The sequence below is a fragment of the Malus sylvestris genome, chromosome 1 (genome assembly GCF_916048215.2).
Source record: "Malus sylvestris chromosome 1, drMalSylv7.2, whole genome shotgun sequence".
Taxonomy (NCBI): Eukaryota; Viridiplantae; Streptophyta; class Magnoliopsida; order Rosales; family Rosaceae; genus Malus; species Malus sylvestris.
The window spans coordinates 22,468,550-22,488,336 of NC_062260.1; the positions used below are offsets into that span (position 1 = coordinate 22,468,550).

The window sequence follows — 19,787 nt, forward strand, 5'->3', positions numbered from 1 at the left end:
AAAGGTGTATCTGAAACTAAAGAGTATCTAAATTCAAAATTCAAGATGAAGGACTTGAATGAAGTAGATACTATCTTGGGAATTAAAGTAAAGAAGCATAGTGGGGGTTAAGCTTTGTATCAGTCACATTATATAGAAAAATTGCTTCTTAAGTTTAAGCATCTACAAATAAAAGAAGCAAATACCCCTTATGACCCTAGTGAGACTTTGCTTAATAATTCTGGTAGGTCCGTTGCACATCTTGAGTATGCTAGTGTAATCGGAAGTTTAATGTATGCCATGCATTGTACCAGGCCAGATATCGCATTTACAGTAAGCAAACTTTCTAGATACACTAGTCATCCATGTACTGCTCATTGGAAAGCAATAAATAGAATTTTTGGTTATCTTAAAAGAACTATTAACCTGAGTTTAACTTACTCTGAGTTTCCAGCAATACTTGAAGGATATTCAGATGCAAGTTGGATAACAAGTGCTAATGATAATAAGTCTACATCAGGGTGAATTTTTACAATTGCCGGAGGAGCAATTTCTTGGGCTTCGAAGAAGCAAACATGTATAGCACATTCAACTATGGAATCTGAATTTATAGCATTAGCAGCAACAGGTAAAGAAGTGGAATGGATTAGAAATTTGTTATTGGAAATAGAGTTGTGGCCACAACCAATGCCATCCATTTCTTTATACTGTGATAGTGAGACTACTTTGTTTAGAGCATACAATAAGGTATACAATGGAAAATCTAGACATATTAGCTTGAGACATGAATATGTCAAGCAATTAATAACTGATGGAGTTATTAATATTGTTTATGTTAAATTAAGTAATAACTTGGCGGATCCGTTAATGAAAGCACTTTCATGAGTTTTGGTAGTTAGTACATTTAGTGGAATGAGGCTAAAACCCTTTACTGAAAATTAGCCACCAATAATGGTAATCCGACTTTGTCTAGAACATCACTAGTTTAAAAGTTTAATGGGTAATAACAAGTTATTGTTAAGTGGTTGTGAAATCACTGAAAATTATTATATAGCTCATTCCAGGATGATCAGTGCAAGACTGCTACGTTTAGGAGGATGAGTTTTATCTCTTAATGAGGTTATTTGTAGTTATGTCTATAGTAGTAGGGACATGGGAAGGAACCTCACCTATATGAACATAAGAAGTGGTGTCGCTTCTGCCAATAGTTGGGTTTTCTCTTGTAAATGTTTATGAAACCAGGATGAAGCACAAGACCATAATAGTGCTTAATTGGTTCAGAAATTTCTTTAAGGAAATAAAATATAGTCATGTGTGTAGTGATTCCGGTTTTAACATAAGAATAGTTGGTTTAAACTTAGGTCACCATCGCATTCGTTATAACTTTGAATTACTTACACTAATTAAAGGTTTAATTTGAAAGACACTTTTATTATATGCATGATTATATCGGTATGCTTGTGATAATTATAAAGAGAGAATTATTGTAATATTATTTATTATATATTATTGAAATTGGGAAGGATTGTTAGAGATTTCAATAATAAATATATAAATTATATATATATATATATATATATTGGTGCAGTGCACCAGCAATATTTGACAGATGATGGGATTGGGTCATTGACCCAACAATCACACCCTTTCCAATTAAACGCGGCACATTTTCTCTATTTTGGCAAAAAGGTATGATGCATCCGAATGCATTTTTTGCATCTGACATATCCATTAGAAACATTGCTGCAATGTTCAGTTGTATCTCATGGTGAGAGGATACACCCAAAACCAAAGGATATGTCTAAAGGTGCAATTCTCTCTATATATATTGGTAACATTAGTAGAAAAGATTCATTCAGAAATTTGTTGTCTACATAATTTCTTTGCTCTCTTTTCTCTCTTCATCATATTCATACAATTTCTTTCTAGTTATTTCTAAGAGAATATAATTTGGTTTTGCTAATCGAATATTCCATACTTTGTTGTATCCTGGAAGTGATTTGCCAAGAACCCTTTAGCAAACTCATTTGAGTGGGGGCAAATAACACTTTAAGGAAACGATTCAAGTCGTACCTCAAAGTCATCATTCTAATTATTCTCTATATTTCTATATTTACTTAACACCCTGATCTCAATATCCGCTTCACTTTGGCGCGATCTGTTTATTCCGTTAAATTTGCTGACATGACTGCTCATGTGGCATTAATAGAAAAGGTTATTGGTCAATTCACAATTTATTTATCTATTGGTAACAAACTTAAAAAGGGAAAAATGTAAAAGCCAAAATTCTCCTCTTCCCCTGCCTTCCCCAGCGTCACCTCCATTTCAGCTTCTTCAAGTAACCGCAGAGCAACTCCAATCAGAAGATGAACTACAGTATCATTGTTGGTAAAATAACGAATGGACATGCGTACCTTTGCAGCAGAGGTCACAGATGACAATAGTATATAAGGTTTGTGAGACAAACAAATTTCTTCAATTTTCAACCGTTGGATCAATGAATTGAAGAAGATCAACAACAACAACAACAACAACAAAGCCTTTTCCCACTAAGTGGGGTCGGCTATATGAATCCTAGAACGCCATTGCGCTCGGTTTTGTGTCATGTCCTCCGTTAGATCCAAGTACTCAAGTCTTTTCTTAGGGTCTCTTCCAAAGTTTTCCTAGGTCTTCCTCTACCCCTTCGGCCCTGAACCTCTGTCCCGTAGTCACATTTTCGAACCGGGGCGTCAGTAGGCCTTCTTTACACATGTTCAAACCACCGTAACCGATTTTCTCTCATCTTTCCTTCAATTTTGGCTACTCCTACTTTGCCTCGGATATCCTCATTCCCAATCTTATCCTTTCTCGTGTGCCCATACATCCCACGAAGCATCCTCATCTCCGCTACACCCATTTTGTGTACGTGTTGATGCTTCACCGCCCAACATTCTGTGCCATACAACATCGCTGGCCTTATTGCCGTCCTATAAAATTTTCCCTTGAGCTTCAGTGGCCTACGACGGTCACACAACACGCCGGATGCACTCTTACACTTCATCCATCCAGCTTGTATTCTATGGTTGAGATCTCCATCTAATTCTCCGTTCTCTTGCAAGATAGATCTTAGGTAGCGAAAACGGTCACTTTTTGTGATCTTCGCTAGATTGCTCCGGTCATTAGTGTGGATAAGTATATAAATGGATAGAGATAGGAAAGCAAACACAAGATGTACGTGGTTCACCCAGATTGGCTACGTCCACGGAATAGAGGAGTTCTCATTAGTTGTGAAGGGTTTACACAAGTACATAGGTTCAAGCTCTCCTTTAGTGAGTACAAGTGAATGATTTAGTACAAATGACATTAGGAAATATTGTGGGAGAATAATCTCGTAACCACGAAACTTCAAGTACCGGAGTGTGGTATCGTCTTGACTTGCCTTATCTGTCTCATAGGTAGATGTGGCATCTTCTCTAGAAGTACTATTCCTCCATCCAGGGGTGGTATCTGTAACTGGTGGAGATGCACAAGGTAATGTATCAATTTCACTTGAAGCTTACTTGTAGTTTCAGGCTTGGTCAAGCGCGATACAAACCATGTAGTAGGAGTCCCCCAAGTCGCCGGGTTAGGGGATCTGCTAAAAGAGGTGACAGACAAGGTAAGCAATCAGAGCTCCGGCTGATTGTTCACATTCTCCCTATCTTGCAGGCAGCATGAAGGATAAAGAGAAGAAAAATGAGAAGAGATGATATGGGATACTTTTGCTTTTGAAGAAGTAACTTTCCACAGGCTTATTCTTGAACAGGGCTGGAGGGTTTTCTGGTTTCCTCCAGAGTATAAGGCCGACTAAAGAATTTGAGGGTCAAAACAAGTCCATCAAATCTAGAGTACGTTCGACCCTGCTAATATGGGATACTTTTGCTTTTGACAGAGTAGTGGATGTATCGGCACGTGTGCTGTTATGCTTGTCTCCACATGCTTCCTTGTATCCTTCTCACTTGCCCTATCTGTTCCTCAGGCATATGCGGTATCTTCCCTGGAAGCATAAGATGTTGAAGATGAGTACTCGAGAGCAATGCCAGGTAAGTAATCAGGTAAGGGGTTCCAGGCAGTCAGTTCCTGGCTGGAAGCTTGATTCCAAATGCTGACTGATTGCTCTCTTTCTCCTTGTCTTGCAGGTAAGAACAAGGCCAAAGGAAAAGACAGGGAAAAAGCATGATATGGGATACTCTTGCTTTTAACCCTGATGATATGAGATATTCTTGCTCTAGTATAGCTTGTTTACAGAGGTATTATCCGGGGGAAAGAAAGCTGAATATTTCGAAAGGCTTCGTTGGGAGTGCCCTCTCAGATAAGAGAAAGGGTTGAGCATTTTTGCAGGTCTGCCTGTCCGTTAGGGATGGAGGTCGACATATATAGGAGTCTCCCTAACATCAAGTAATAATGCTATTCCTTTACCCTGCTTGGTCATAGCACGGTAGTGGGAGCTGTCAGCTTCACATGTTTTAACTCTGTCAGAGCACTTTGAAAAAGTGGTCTGTGGTATCTGGAAAGCTGATGTTGCGTGTGAAGATTACAGACAAGCTTTATCCAAGGAAATCCAGCTCTTGAAGTTGGGAAAGTGGTGCCTCTTCGGTTTTTGAACAAGCAATCCTGTCGGGGGTCTGACTCTCGAGATTCGGAGAACGATGCCTCTTCGATTTTTGAGAAAGCAATCCTGCTGGGGGTCTGGCTCTCGAGATTCGGAAAGCGGTCTCTTCGATTTTTGAAAAAGTAATCATGTTGGGAGTCTGGCTCTCGAGATTCGAAGGGTGGTGCCTCTTCGATTTTGGAGCAAGCAATCTTGTTGGGAGTGTTTTCTTGAATGTGAGTAAAGGTTGGGCATGTTTGCTAGTCTACCTTGCCACGAAGCACAGAGGTTGACACACAGGGACTTTCCAATTATCCAGCAGTGGTACTGTTCATTTACCCTCTCTTCGATTTTTGAGAAAGTAATCATGTTGGGAGTCTGGCTCTCGAGATTCGGAGGGCGGTGCCTCTTCGATTTTGGAGCAAGCAATCTTGTTGGGAGTGTTTTCTCGAATGTGAGTAAAGGTTGGGCATGTTTGCTAGTCTACCTTGCCACGGAGCACAAAGGTTGACACACAGGGACTTTCCAATTATCCAGCAGTGGTACTGTTCCTTTACCCTCTCTTCGATTTTTGAGAAAGTAATCATGTTGGGAGTCTGGCTCTCGAGATTCGGAGGGCGGTGCCTCTTCGATTTTGGAGCAAGCAATCCTGTTGGGAGTGTTTTCTCGAATGTGAGTAAAGGTTGGGCATGTTTGCTAGTCTACCTTGCCACGAAGCACAGAGGTTGACACACCGGGACTTTCCAATTATCCAGCAGTGGTACTGTTCCTTTACCCTTGTGGGTAATAATATGGTAGCTAGACCTTCAAAATTTATGTGTCTAAACTTTGTTAGTGTTGTTTCTTTGCAATTCTTTTACTCTTCTTGGTCAGAGCGATGTAGCGGGAGCTGCAAGCTTCACGTGTCTCAACTTTGTCAGAGAACTTTGGCAAAGTTATCTGTGGTACCCATGAGTTACTGTTGCGTGTGGGAAGTGGGTGATTGAACAGTACGATTCATGTGCTTTCTACTTCGCCAGAAATCTTCGACAGAATGCCCATAATTTCCGCAAAGCTGAGTGTGCGTGTGACAGGTGCTGACAAGGCTGGAAAAGTAGGTGCCTCTTCGATTTCTGAGATCGGCCCTCGTGGTCTCTGAGCAGCCCAGCTTTTGAGAAAGCAAGCCTCTTCGATTTCTGAGATCGGCCTTAGTGGTCTTTGAGTAGCCCAGCTTTTGAGAAAGCAAACGCCTCTTCGATTTCTGAGATCGACCCTCGTGGTCTCTGAGCAGCCCAGCTTTTGAGAAAGCAAACGCCTCTTCGATTTCTGAGCAGGCGCCTCTTCGATTTCTGAAGCTTCGTCGAGTGCAGATTTTTATAGGGGCTGACATTAAGTTCCAAAGCACACTTGAGTATCCACCAGTAGAAGCTCCATTCTTGCACTTCTAAGATCTTGATTTGTCCGACCTCTTCTCTCTTCAACACCTTTGAAAATGTCTGGCCCCTCCGACCGTCGTTTTGACTTGAACCTTGTTGAAGAGGCAGCCCCGCCTTCTCCAGACAACATATGGCGCCCATCCTTCGTCTCCCCTACTGGTCCTCTTACCGTTGGGGATTCCGTGATGAAGAATGATATGACAGCTGCGGTAGTGGCCAGGAACCTTCTCACTCCCAAAGATAACAGGCTACTTTCCAAACGGTCTGATGAGTTGGCTGTTAAGGATTCTCTGGCTCTCAGTGTTCAGTGTGCAGGTTCTATGTCTAATATGGCCCAACGCCTATTTGCTCAAACCCGCCAAGTTGAATCATTGGCGGCTGAAGTGATGAGTCTCAAACAGGAGATTAGAGGGCTCAAGCATGAGAATAAACAGTTGCACCGGCTCGCACATGACTATGCTACAAACATGAAGAGGAAGCTTGACCAGATGAAGGAATCTGATGGTCAGGTTTTACTTGATCATCAGAGATTTGTGGGTTTGTTCCAAAGGCATTTATTGCCTTCGTCTTCTGGGGCTGTACCGCTTAATGAAGCTCCAAATGATCAACCTCTGATGCCTCCTCCTTCGAGGGTTTTGTCCAGTACTGAGGCTCCGAATGATCCCCCTCCGGTGCCTTCTCTTTCTGGGGCTCTACCGACTGCTGAGACTTCTCCTAAGCAACCTTTGTGAAGGCTCCCTCTTGTTTGTTTATTTTGACTCAAGTATATGTACATATTTGTAACTTATCGGGGATATCAATAAATAAGTTTTCCTTCATTTCAACGTATTGTGTTAAATACACCAAAGCCTTCTTCGCTAAGTTCTTTGAATTTTCTTTTGTTGAAGCTTGTATGTTGAAGCTTTGTGAGTGGAGCATGTAGGTTGAGGTAGTGTTCCCTTAATTTTCCGAGTGAGGAAAACTTCTCGGTTGGAGACTTGGAAAATCCGAGTCACTGAGTGGGATCGGCTATATGAATCTTAGAACGCCATTGTGTTCTGTCCTGTGTCATATCCGCCGTTAGATCCAAGTACTCTAAGTCTTTTCTTAGGGTCTCTTCCAAAGTTTTCCTAGGTCTTCCTCTACCCCTTCGGCCCTGAACCTCTGTCCCATAGTCGCATCTTCTAATCGGAGCGTCAGTAGGCCTTCTTTGCACATGTCCAAACCACCGTAACCGATTTTCTGTCATCTTTCCTTCAATTTTGGCTACTCCTACTTTACCCCGGATATCCTCATTCCTAATCTTATCCTTTCTCGTGTGCCCACACATCCAACGAAGCATCCTCATCTCCGCTACACCCATTTTGTGTACGTGTTGATGCTTCACCGCCCAACATTCTGTGCCATACAACATCGCCGGCCTTATTGCCGTCCTATAAAATTTTCCCTTGAGCTTCAGTGGCATACGGCGGTCACACAACACGCCGGATGCACTTTTCCACTTCATCCATCCAGCTTGTATTCTATGGTTGAGATCTCCATCTAATTCTCCGTTCTTTTGCAAGATAGATCCTAGGTAACGAAAACGGTCGCTCTTTGGTATTTCTTGATCTCCGATCCTCACCCCTAACTCGTTTTGGCCTCCATTTGCACTGAACTTGCACTCCATATATTCTGTCTTTGATCGGCTTAGGCGAAGACCTTTAGATTCCAACACTTCTCTCCAAAGGTTAAGCTTTGCATTTACCCCTTCCTGAGTTTCATCTATCAACACTATATCGTCTGCGAAAAGCATACACCAAGGAATATCATCTTGAATATGTCCTGTTAACTCATCCATTACCAACGCAAAAAGGTAAGGACTTAAGGATGAGCCTTGATGTAATCCTACAGTTATGGGAAAGCTTTCGGTTTGTCCTTCATGAGTTCTTACGGCAGTCTTTGCTCCTTCATACATATCCTGTATAGCTTGGATATATGCTACTCGTACTCATTTCTTCTCTAAAATCCTCCAAAGAATGTCTCTTGGGACCCTATCATACGCTTTTTCCAAATCTATAAAGACCATGTGTAAATCATTTTTCCCATCTCTATATCTTTCCATCAATCTTCGTAAGAGATAGATTGCCTCCATGGTTGAGCGCCCTGGCATGAACCCGAATTGGTTGTCCGAAACCCGTGTCTCTTGCCTCAATCTATGCTCAATGACTCTCTCCCAGAGCTTCAGCCCTGTAGAGATTTTTATGAAGAACGAAATGAAAAGCTGCCTCTTCCCATTTAAACGCCCTGCACAGTTTCAATTTATTTTACATTTTCACTCCTTAGAACTGATCGGAACATTGAAGTAGCCAAACATCTTCAAGCCATTGACAAATATGTTGCAGCATGGCAATTTCTCATGGACCGCCGACTCCATAGTTGCTTTCTGAAAGCTTAAAAGAAGCTTTGGCTTCCACACCAGTTCTTGCACTTCCCGATTTCATAAGCAATTTGTGATCGAAACTTATGCTTTCGAAGTTGGCATAGCATTTCTTGAAGCCAAGAACGTCATCCAATCGCTTATTTTAGTAAGGCATTGTCAGGGCGTAATCTTGCCTTGTCTACTTACAACAAGGAGATGTACTCCACGTTAACAAAAGTGGCTTGTTAAACTGTCACGATATAATTACAGGGGATTATGGACTTGGTTCTCAAACTGGTGCTCCAGATCCCCTTTCTCGCCAGTGCAATATGCTTCCTCGAATGGGAATTTCGTCGACAGTCTTCCCATCTACGTGTTTTAACAAAAATAAAGATCACACAAATTTGTTTCTCGCAACTGTATTCAAGAAGAAGACATAAATTTGGACTTTGGACCATTTCTCGATTTATTCGTGTCATCCTTGCTCAGGGGCCATGCTAATCTTCTCTGTATCGTTCAGACGTCCACGAAGGGACAAACTGACTCTAAGGTGAGACACTTGTACATAAAGAGTTCATAAATTGCACTCTTGGCCGATGTGGGACTGGCGCTTCCTTCTTTTTATATTTTCCATTCTCTAATTTGACGCAATGTTTTGTGCTCTGGGGGTTCCCTTCCGGATATAAGCCAAATGCAATGACTAAAAGATAGAGAAATTTTCATTCCAACATATGTAGGTTTCTCAATTAAGTATTCATTCAGCAAATCCCCATCCTTAAGTACAGGTCTAGTCCCTATATCAAACCAACCCCTTGTCACTTGCAGGAAAATGATAAATACACATCATTTTTAGCTTATCATGCACCTTTGTTTAATCTTGCCCGATGCCTGGTGTTTCCATTTAATTTATTCAATTTGGTGGTCAGAAATAGAGAGGAGAGTGAGATGGAAACCTCTCTTCATCAATTGTGGGTTTTGGAATGAACCTGCCGTCTACAATAGCTGCCACAGGAATGCAGTTAAAACAGTCGTTGAAGATTTCCCACAGCTCGCTTCTGAAACTTGTTGCGTATCTCTGATTTGTAGCACATTCATCATCTCCCCTAAGAAGAAAAACGTTGTTCGGATACTTAACCTTATAAGCAAGCAATAAACATTTACTCCCCTCCGCAAATTCCATAAAGTCACCCAAGAACACGTAAGCTAAATAATTGGCACTGCCACTAGCTTCCGTGATGGTAAACTCCCAGTCTTTAACCTGGGTTGATAATCGTTCACTAAATTTTTCGCCTGAAAAACGAAACGGACAAATTTCTTTTACTAATTAATTAAGGCAAAATATAAACTGTAACAATATGTAGCTAGGTAGGGTTTAGGGTTTTTAGCAAGCTGACGTACCGATAATGCTGATAGGTGATTTAAGATCAAGTATATTGGGCTGGCCAAGCATGATTTCTCTGGAACAATGACAAAGCTGCATCACCTCAGACTCAGATACCAGATTTAAGAACGGCCGTGCAGCTGATCGGTTAAAAAACCGTCTGATAATATCGTCCAGTAGAGCAGGATCCATTCCTCCAATCCATGTATGAGGAGTTTCTATGCATTCTAACTGCAGGCACGGACAATATACACATAAAATTCTAACTCCAACCATAAATGCGTACGTGCATAGGTACAGAATATAAGATGTTGGAGGAAATATATACTTCAAAATTAGAGGCCGCAGAGCTCAGCCATGGTAGGTCATGAGGAACTTCAGCTGGCTTCTTATCCAAGCAACCAGCAGCAGCATCTAATAGGGTCTCACTCCTCAAATGTCTAGTTATGATCTCATTCTCTTTGTTCTCATCTGTCGGCTCCAACGTCAAAGTGACGCGTTTCGCATTAATGTATCCTTTCACGCTTGTGCGAATCCCACCACTCATAGCGCTATATGCCAGGCAACTGAAAACAACCGCAAGTAGGAATTGGTCTAATAGAATACGGACATCCTGATAAACTTTCTAGGTCTACCATGGTCCACCATTAATGTAACCGATATTGTTTTAATTTAATAATTTATTATTAAGCATTAAGTTTTATCACAAAAGACATTGGTGATATTAGGAATGGAAACTCCTATAAATTAATTATATATTATCTTGTCATGTGATCGATGTAGAATCCTATTCTCCAACACTTCTCTCCTCCAATGTAGTAGAATGTAGTAGTATCACGAAGTTCTAGGAATAAAGCTCTAGATTGATTGTCTAATTATTCAAAAGCCATAAATACATGCATCCATTCAAATCAATCACATACAAGTATGCTCCCATTCAATTATTTGACAGCATAAACAACATTATTACGAAGTTACTCGCTTCTGAGATCACTATTGAACTTAAGGCACAAACCAAGAAACACCAAAATGGGGAACTTCAAATCAAACATGATAGAAAGAGATTCTCATTTTTTTTTCAAAAAATGGGGATTAGTTGTTGGACCTACTCCACGTCGAGCTTAACGATCCGAATTGTCTATTTTGTAAGTCTCGATTTATAGATCATCCTTGCAAAAATTCAATTCAATCGGAAACTATTTGCCTATTTAATTATCACGATGAAATTTCATTATTTCTTACAAAACAAAGTTTTTGTCAATTTATTTTAACTCAATTAGATGTCTTAAATATTTCTGATTTCACTAATATTTTGCAAGGATGATCTATAAGGTGCAACTTGAAAAATAGATAGTTCCGTCTAGGGGTGGGTTCGGTACGGTTACCGTACCAAAACCCTCGTACCAATTACCGTACCAAACTTTCGGTTTGATAAAATCTATTACCAATACCATACCAAACTTTCGGTATACCAAAGTTAGGTATTGTCAAATGTTCGGTTGGCATGGTATGGCAATGGTAATTGCCACTTTGTTTTGGGACAAAATTTGTTTTGGCTTTTTTAACCCAATTCAAGTGCAAAACTTTTTTATTGTACCTTTATCTAATATTTTGTAGCCTAAATTCATCTATTATTCATCATTCACAATTCACACACACAATAATTCAAATGATGCATCAAGATTCATGATGAAAATTAAGTTTACAATCCAAATAGAAGCTACGAACCAAAACAAATAGAAGTTTCCCCCATGCTAAAGATCGTCTCTATCCTCCATTGGTTCAAACACACTTCTAGAACTTTCCCAATGTCTTCTCCCTTATGACCTGTGATCTTTATGAAGTTTATAATCCGTTTGTGCAACTTTCATTCCCTATCCATGAAGTGAGCGGTAACTACCATGTAGTTAATGTTTTGTACCGATGTCCAAGTATCGGTTGTGATACTTACCCTTTGATTATGCATTGCTTCAAATAACTTAGATTTCTCCAACACATATAAATCACACACACTAGCCGCAATTTTCTTCTTATTTGGAATCTTGAACCGAGGTGGAGCCTCTTTCATCATATCAAATTATTAGAATATTATAAATATGTGTTATATAATTATATATTATATAATTTATAAATTATATATTATATTATATGTTCGGCACGGTAAGGTAATACCGTGGTAATGATATCCATTACCAATACCGTACCATGAAATTTCGGTACGGTACAATACCGTACCATTACCGATTGGCACAAAAAATTTGGCACAAAATCGGTATGGTACGGTTGGTAATTCGGTTGGCACGGCAATTTGGCAAAAAAATCCACCCCTAGTTCCGTCATTGAAATTTAATGTGGTGTGAGTCCCACAACTAATCTCAATTTTTTAATAAAAATAAAAATCTCTTCCCATGTAGGATATATATATATTATGAGATCACAACAAATTAAGGAAACCCAACTTATAAGAAATTAAAGATATATATTCAAGAACAAAATTCTAACTGTACGATCTTATATAATATAACAAAGAACCAGTAACAAAGCTCAAGAATCATGATCTACCTCAAAACCATGAATTAGGGAAAGTTAATTCAATGAAATACGAAATGATGTAAAATCAAAGAATAATTAGGACAAAACTAACAAAAGCCCAGACACTAAAAATGTAAAAATATGCATGATTTATAAAAGAACGAGATTATATGAACAAGTAAAGGCTACTGAACTGAATGAAAAAGGAAAACTCACAAGCTTTGATCTTTTGTTGGTCAACTCACGAGCTTTGATCAAGAGTAATAAGTGCAGCAAATAATGAGAGAGCAAGAAGAAAGGGAAAGCTATTGGATTTGGATCGAGAGAAAGAGAGACCGTAGACTTGCCGCGTTAACATGTCTCGCCCGTTGACCAATTGACGAATTTTTATCGCGTTTTGTAATTGCACGGTTGTACATTAAGAGAAGAGATCTGGATCTCTTCCATCAAGGCAACTAGATCAAGTGATCTGAGTTTTGTAAATTTTATCTAACGGTTAAAAATTATTACAGCTTTGAATAGGTCAAAACAGGTAGATCTTTGGATGAAATTTGAAAGGCATGGGTCACTTGATCAAGTGATATTAGTAGAAGAGATTTAGAGAGGATCTTTTTTTCGAATATTAAGGACCTAGGGTAAAAAAATATGTGCGATAAAATGGAATCAGGCTATAATAGTACATATCACTTAGTGATATAAGTTGTATCAAAACTATACAAAAATCTTAGATCCCGACATATGTGAAATCTAACGTTGATTTTCCTTATCAAGTTATCACATAGTGGTGCGTACCATAAAATAAAAATTGGTTATAATAAATAATTAGTAATATCAAATGACAGTACGTTGGTGACATTTTAAAATTTGTCATTAAAACATGTACTACGCATTTGGAATTTGGAGGGCTGAACCCAGCAAGCAAAACAATATACTGAGGAATCACCCTAGGCAAGTGGCTCATTATCACAGTGGTGAAAAAATATTGAGTCTTTGCATGAAGGCGTGAGTTCAAATTCCGTCTGTGAGTAATCTAATATCTAATCTAACAAAACCTATCATTTAACCAAAAAAATAAATAAATAAATAAAGAAGAGAGATCACCCTACTTCAAGCTATAACTGAACCACGCACTCCTTGCAACCCCCAACTCTAAAAAAAGCCCATATGTATACTCAGCCTAAACCACGAGCAAAATGGAGTCATTTGTTACATAATGTGTGTGGAGCCAAAAATATTCACAATGCGACATGTGGATTTTTGACAAAATAAGATAAAACTACCCTTGGGGCATACCGGGATTCTTACGCGCAAGCAGCGGGCAATTATCCCTCAACCAAGTCAAAAGTGTCCAAAATAGGTATCAACTTAAAACCTAATTTATTCATATATTTCCTATTTCATTATTTAGCTAATCAATTAGCTAAATACTATACTTATTCCATAATTCCTAAAACATTCCTTCTAAAATAATGATAAATAGCTAATTAATGGGTTAATTAGCTAATTATTCCCTTAATTAGCATTTAGACCTTTCACTTTACCCTAACTCCCACAAAAGGGCCGGCTATCCCCATTTCAAAACCTCATCCATCACCTTTTCTACCTTTTTCACAATTTCTTCCTTTTTATTAGCCAATAAATTTCATAACCACAAAAGCATTTCCTTTTATGTTTAATTAGCCAATTAATTGGCTAATTAAACCAAAACAAAACCTAAAACCCTACTAAGTGGCCAGCCATCCTTTCCTCTCCTATAAATTGGTTCCCATTTTCACTAAACACTAATTCCAACACTTTGGCAAAAATCCCAAAATTCTCTAAACACTCTTTCTCTCTAAATTCTAACTTTGGCATTAGAGGTTCTTCGGCCAAAGCCCCCCTCATTCATCGTGGGTGCGTGAGGCTCTTGGCCTTAACCTAAGATTTTAATTGTTTTGTAGGTGCAAAATTGTCCAAGATCAAGGAGGAAGAAATTTGCATCCACAAATTGGTGCTTTCATTGAAAGTTGAAATCCATACTCGTAGAAGACTCTCGCACAAAAAGGTTTTTTTCTTTATTTTCTAGTCCATTTGAATATTTTTCATACATTCTTATTGTTAGAATTTTTTACTTCCAAAGGTTCTTTGATAAAACGTATAAGCAAAATATAATGGCTAGAAATTTAGAAAATTCCACAAGTGAAAATTCTAATGTTCAAGAAATGGGACTGCGGGGATCCGTGAGGCTAAATGCGATAATAAGTGGAGCAGCACCACCACCACGAGTTTCCACCATGGGAACCACCACGGTGGCTACCGAGGTAGCCACCCGTGGCGAGGTTCATGGTGCCTTCACCACGGCTCGAGCCGTGCCATCCAAGGCTCACAGCACCAAGACCACGGCCCAAGTCATGCCATCCAAGTTTGCACGGGCCCGAGCCCAAGCCTCGCATTCGCATGCATCACATACTAAGCAACATGCTCCCGCCAAGGAACCTGCTCTCGCGGCCCAGCCTGCTCCTGCCAAGCAGCCTGCTCTCGTAACCCAGCCTGCTCCTGACGAGCAGCCCACTCCCGTGGTCCAGCCTGCTTCCTTCGAGCAGCCCACTCCTGTGGCCCAGCCTGCTCCCGTCGAGCAACCCACTCTCACGGCCCAACCTGCTCCTACTGAGCAACATGCTCTCGTGACCCAGCCTGCTCCCGACGAGCAGCCCATTCCTGTGGCCCAGCCAGCTCCAGTCAAGCAGCCCACTCTCACGACCCAGCCTGCTCTCGTGGCCCAGCCTGCTCTCATGGCTTTCCAAGCAGCCCAAGTCAGCCCAAGATTATCTCAACCATCCGGACCTACCATCGAGCTGGGGGCATTCTCACCACATTTTTTCACGGATTTGACATTTCCCAACTCAAATCTCGCACTCGGAGTCTACCACCCTTCCACTGCCTAAGAAGGCGCATTCCTTCCAAGCTATTCCAATCCAAATGGTGAACAACACTTGTCTCGATAAGTCATAGAATTGATGAGTGCCCTTGCACAACAGACAACCTTGGTGAATCAACTTTTGCAACGCATCAGAATCCAATGTGCCCTGGACGAGGTATCCCGAAGTAGGACAAGGGCAGACAGACCTTTCCAGCAGCGTCCTGGCAAGCAGCCACTCGACCAGCCACGAGCCGAACGTTTGGGCAGTGTACATTCCTGTCTTAGCGCGCGGAGGAGCATGCACTTTCGACTAGGTCCACAGATAAGCATACATTCACGGTTGGGGTCATACTCTGATAGTCAACATGAGCAACCTTCTGGAAAAAGTGTCCATTCGCGGCTAAGCCCATAAGGAGCATCATCCACCTCACATCAGAGTAGGCAGCACGACGGACGGAGAGAAGCAGTCACTCAATCCCGCTCAAGTTCAACCAGCAGCCTGCGAAGAACTCGCTCGCCTGCTAGGAACGCACCACATGCACTGCATCCGCGGCATAGACAAGCCAAACACATAGAAGAGCAGCCTAGACCAACAAGTCATGGCTGAGGGCAGTCGAGAGCTCCGCTACCCCAACAAAGGCAAAATCAGGAAGAAGTAGAGAGACTATTGACCAAGCGATTGCATGATTTCCAACGCAACGAGGTCACCGACGAGGCACTACGATGGAACATGACCAACATAAGCAGGTCACCTTTCATGGACGAGATCGAGCAGACAGAGCCTCTACGCGAGTTCAGCATGCCATATTTCACATCTTTCAAAGGAGATGAAGACCCGAAGAGACACTTAAAGTTATACCCAAGCGTAATGATCCTTTATTGAAACAACGATGATATCATGTGCAAGATATTCGCCACCACTCTACAAGGCGAGGCTCAAGATTAGTTCTACACCCTGCCGCCACAATCCATCCCAAATTTCTACGAACTTTCTTAGGTTTTCACAAAAGAATATTCATCCTATCGCTCGATCAAAAAGAAGTCTGACCATTTGTTCGACGTCAAGAAGAACCCAAAGGAGTCGTTTCGCGACTATGTGAGGAGGTTCAAAGTAGAGAAGACAAAAATAGTCGGATGCAACGACTCGATAGCTAGAGCAGCCTTCCAAAAAAGACTTACCACAGACCACCCGCTATTCGAAAAATTGATTATGAAAGAAGATCTAACTCTGGCAGACTCTTTTGCTTTGGCAGAAAAGCATGCACTTTGGGATAAGGCGCGCCAATGCACATTCAAGGACTTGAAGAAGTACCCGACATCACCTCCCTAGAAGCAGCGGATGACTTATTCGCATGTTTGACGGTATCTAAAGTAGCAATAAGCTCTATCATCATGCAAGAAGAGCTGGGGGCCCGACTACCTATATTCTACAGTTACCTGTATTCTATAGTTCAAAAGCTCTCTTTGATGCTATTAAAAATTCAAAAGCTAACTTTGACGATAATTGTTGTAACCCAAAAGCTTAAGTTTTACCTTCAAACGCAAGCAATCATCATCATAACGCACTATTCCGCCAAATCCAAACCAGCGACGATAAAGGCGTAGACCCTGGCAGATGTAAGTTTTCTGACGAACGCAACAACTCGGCCCAACGACGTCCCGAAGGTAGCCGAGCACACTTTAGCCATACCTGCTCCCTTAATAGAGATTTCTGGCGTTTGCATGTCGACGGCGCATCCAACTACGAAGGCTCGTGAGCAGTCGTGGTTCTTGCCACCCCAGACGTTTCAATGCTCAAGCAGGCGATCACTCTAAACTTCAAAGCATCTAACAACGAAGCAGAGTACGAAGCCCCACTAGCAGGTCTTTGAATGATAAAAGACTTGGTGGTGAAAAAGCTTTCCATTCATTCCGAGTCCTAGCTAATCACCAGCCAGACTACTAGGGGCAAAGGCATGATGATCGTGACAACCAACTACTTTACCAATAAGAAAAGAAAATGGCCAAACGAACTCCAAGGATGTCTATGGGCATATCGCACAACCAAAAGACGAGCAACCGAAAGGAGATGGCCACAAGCTTAGATCTGGCAGAAGAGAGGCGCGAAAAGACTATCACTCGCATCGCAGCCTACCAGCATCAGCTTATCTCCAGCTACAACAAAAGGGCCAAGATCCGGCAGTTCCAGCCTGGAGATCTGGTCATAAGAAAAACCTTCATCACTGCCAGCAGAAAAGGCTCCAAAAATATGGATCCCATCTGGGAAAGTCCGTACAAGATCAACATAGTAGGTGGCAAGATCCGGCAGCATCAGCTCCTCTCCAGCTACAACAAAAAGGCCAAGATCCGGCAGTTCCAGCCTGGAGATCTGGTCATAAGAAAAACCTTCATCACTGCCAGCAGAAAAAGCTCCCAAAATATGGATCCTATATGGGAAAGTCCGTACAAGATCAGCAGAGTAGGTGGCAAGAACAATTACACCCTCGCCACCATAAAACGACAAAAAGATCGAAAAATAGTGGAACGCCTACAATCTGAGGAAGTACCATGTGTGACCACTCGCTACATCAAAGCCCGAAGACTCAAGCAGCTCGACGGGCACTACCTCACCAGCCGAGGATTATCCAGTTGTTATGCAGTTCTTACCTTACCTCTAAGTTCTCGTTCGTTTAACTCGTTTTTCAATGAGGAATTCAGAAGTAATCATGACTTGGCTTGGCTGCATGCTTACAACAACTGATCACTCATGCACTTCAAAAGAAGACCGCGCTCTTCTTAGGGACTTACCGCAAGAATTGCACCCCCCGAGGGACCAACCATGCTCTCCAGTGCGAGAGGATAAACTAATTGCTCTCCAACGCGAGAGGGTAAACCAATTCCCCGACACCCACATGGGTCAGCTCTCCAAGAACGGGAGGATAAACTCTACACTCCGAATATCCAGACGTGGATGAGCTGGGCTGCCCTAGTATAACTAGATGCACGATGGCTTGTGTCGGGATTCCTAGAAGTAGCCGCAATGGTCTTTTTCAAGGCTTAGCTAACTGAAGGATTTTGGGTCTCTTGGCTTAATCTGTGAGGAACTGGGCCCTAGAGACGGAGAGGGCACATTACGTAGTACATCCGATGGACGGCTGCCTTGGAATCCTAAAGCTGCTACTGAGTGCACTAAGGTAGCCCGGATTTCGGAAGACTGCTTACGGCTTGCCCTTCGAGCAGTAAAACCGCTCTAGACTTTTACAACCGCACATTCTTGTGAAAGGTTAAACAAGCTAGCACGCATATACGAAGTTTTATCCACTGCCGACATGCTATGTAGTCGATAAGCTTCACCTCTGCCAAGCGCAGAACAACTTACACCAAGTCCTAAAATGTTGTGATACTTGCTACGCAACCTACGGAATTGGAGAAACTCAAGGTTAACATCCTAGTGGTTACGTGGACTTGTCTGCTTCTGTAAGTAAGGCATCCGGCTGCCAACCTAATGGCTAACAACTTTGCAAAGTTCTATACCAACACCTACGGCTGCATAGGCTACGCGAGCTTGTCTGCTTATAAAAAAGTAGCATGCTTGCCACTGGTCTATCAAGTCTAAAGGTTAGGGCATGAACAAAAGAAGCAAAAATGAAGAAAAACTAAGGAAAACATGTTTATAAACAACTAGTAAAGGCCGAAGGAGTTCAAGCAAAACAAGAGCTACAAGGAAAAACAAAGAAAATCTTAAAGGCTACCTAGATGACTACACTTTAGCAGCCTGGACATCTCACGACTATTCGGTCGCCACACCTTCAGCAGCCGCGAAGCTCTTAGCCGCGACATCACCCCCGACTGCTCTAGCCTGGGCACCAACTTCTCCAACTACTTCACCAATACCAACATGGACGCGCTGCAGCTCATCCACTTCTTTCTTCAAACTTTCGTTGATCTTCAGTACACCTTGAAGTTCCAACACTTGGGGTTCAAGCCTATCGACGATTCTCTTAAAGTGGATCACTTGATTATAAGCAGCAATCAACTTTTCATCCTTTGCAAAAGCAGCGAAAAAAGTCTTTGGTTTTTTCTCAACCGGCATCTCTTGAGCAGGCAGGGAAAATCCATTTTTCCACCTTCACTTGCAGCAGGATCCATAACGGTGATTGGACGAGCCAATGCATCCGCCTTGATCCTATTCACCTCTTATTTTGGGAACAGCCTACGTTTTTCCTGACGAAGAGAGTTAAAGTAGCCAACGCCATTCGTGGTACCCAGCAGGGGAGTTCAACCCAACATTCCAGCAGCTCATGAGGCCCGCAACCTCTTCATTTCTCTCAATCACCTACCTAGCTCGAGTCATGTCCAAAAGTCCAAAAAGACTTGAGCTATGTGACTCGCCTAGCATCGCGCCACAGCGTCCGTGGCCCCAGCCATACAAGCTGCCCTTGGTTCTAGCCAAGTTGAGCAGCTTAAAGCAGTGGTCCCTGCCACAATACCTCTTCGGCCCATGTCGAGCCGACTCCTGGCCCATGCCAGCCGACGTGCCGCACCACCCCGACGGCTGCCCCGAGGTAGCACCATCAAAGAAGAAGACAAGGAAAATTAATTTTTTCTTACCT

General features: G+C 41.8%; 1 protein-coding gene and 1 non-coding gene across 3 annotated transcripts; both read right to left on the reverse strand.

The window, feature by feature from the left end:
• Window positions 1-6,994: 6,994 nt before the first annotated feature.
• On the reverse strand, window positions 6,995-12,683 carry LOC126631281 (serine/threonine-protein phosphatase PP1-like). Of its 2 annotated transcripts, none has more exons than XM_050301460.1 (4): window positions 12,513-12,683; window positions 10,093-10,330; window positions 9,782-9,995; window positions 6,995-9,673 (listed from the first exon to the last, which is right to left on the reverse strand). In XM_050301460.1, the coding sequence occupies exon 4, from the start codon at window positions 7,937-7,939 to the stop codon at window positions 6,995-6,997; it is 945 nt and encodes a 314-aa protein (XP_050157417.1). In that variant the 5' UTR covers window positions 7,940-9,673; window positions 9,782-9,995; window positions 10,093-10,330; window positions 12,513-12,683. The 2 variants fall into 2 exon arrangements, with proteins under 2 accessions (XP_050157417.1, XP_050157424.1); XM_050301467.1 differs by having other exon boundaries at window positions 9,081-9,673; window positions 12,513-12,678.
• LOC126634077 (U6 spliceosomal RNA) lies at window positions 8,820-8,920 on the reverse strand. The gene has a single exon (XR_007627190.1). It is a non-coding gene; the product is annotated as a U6 spliceosomal RNA (small nuclear RNA).
• Window positions 12,684-19,787: the final 7,104 nt, after the last annotated feature.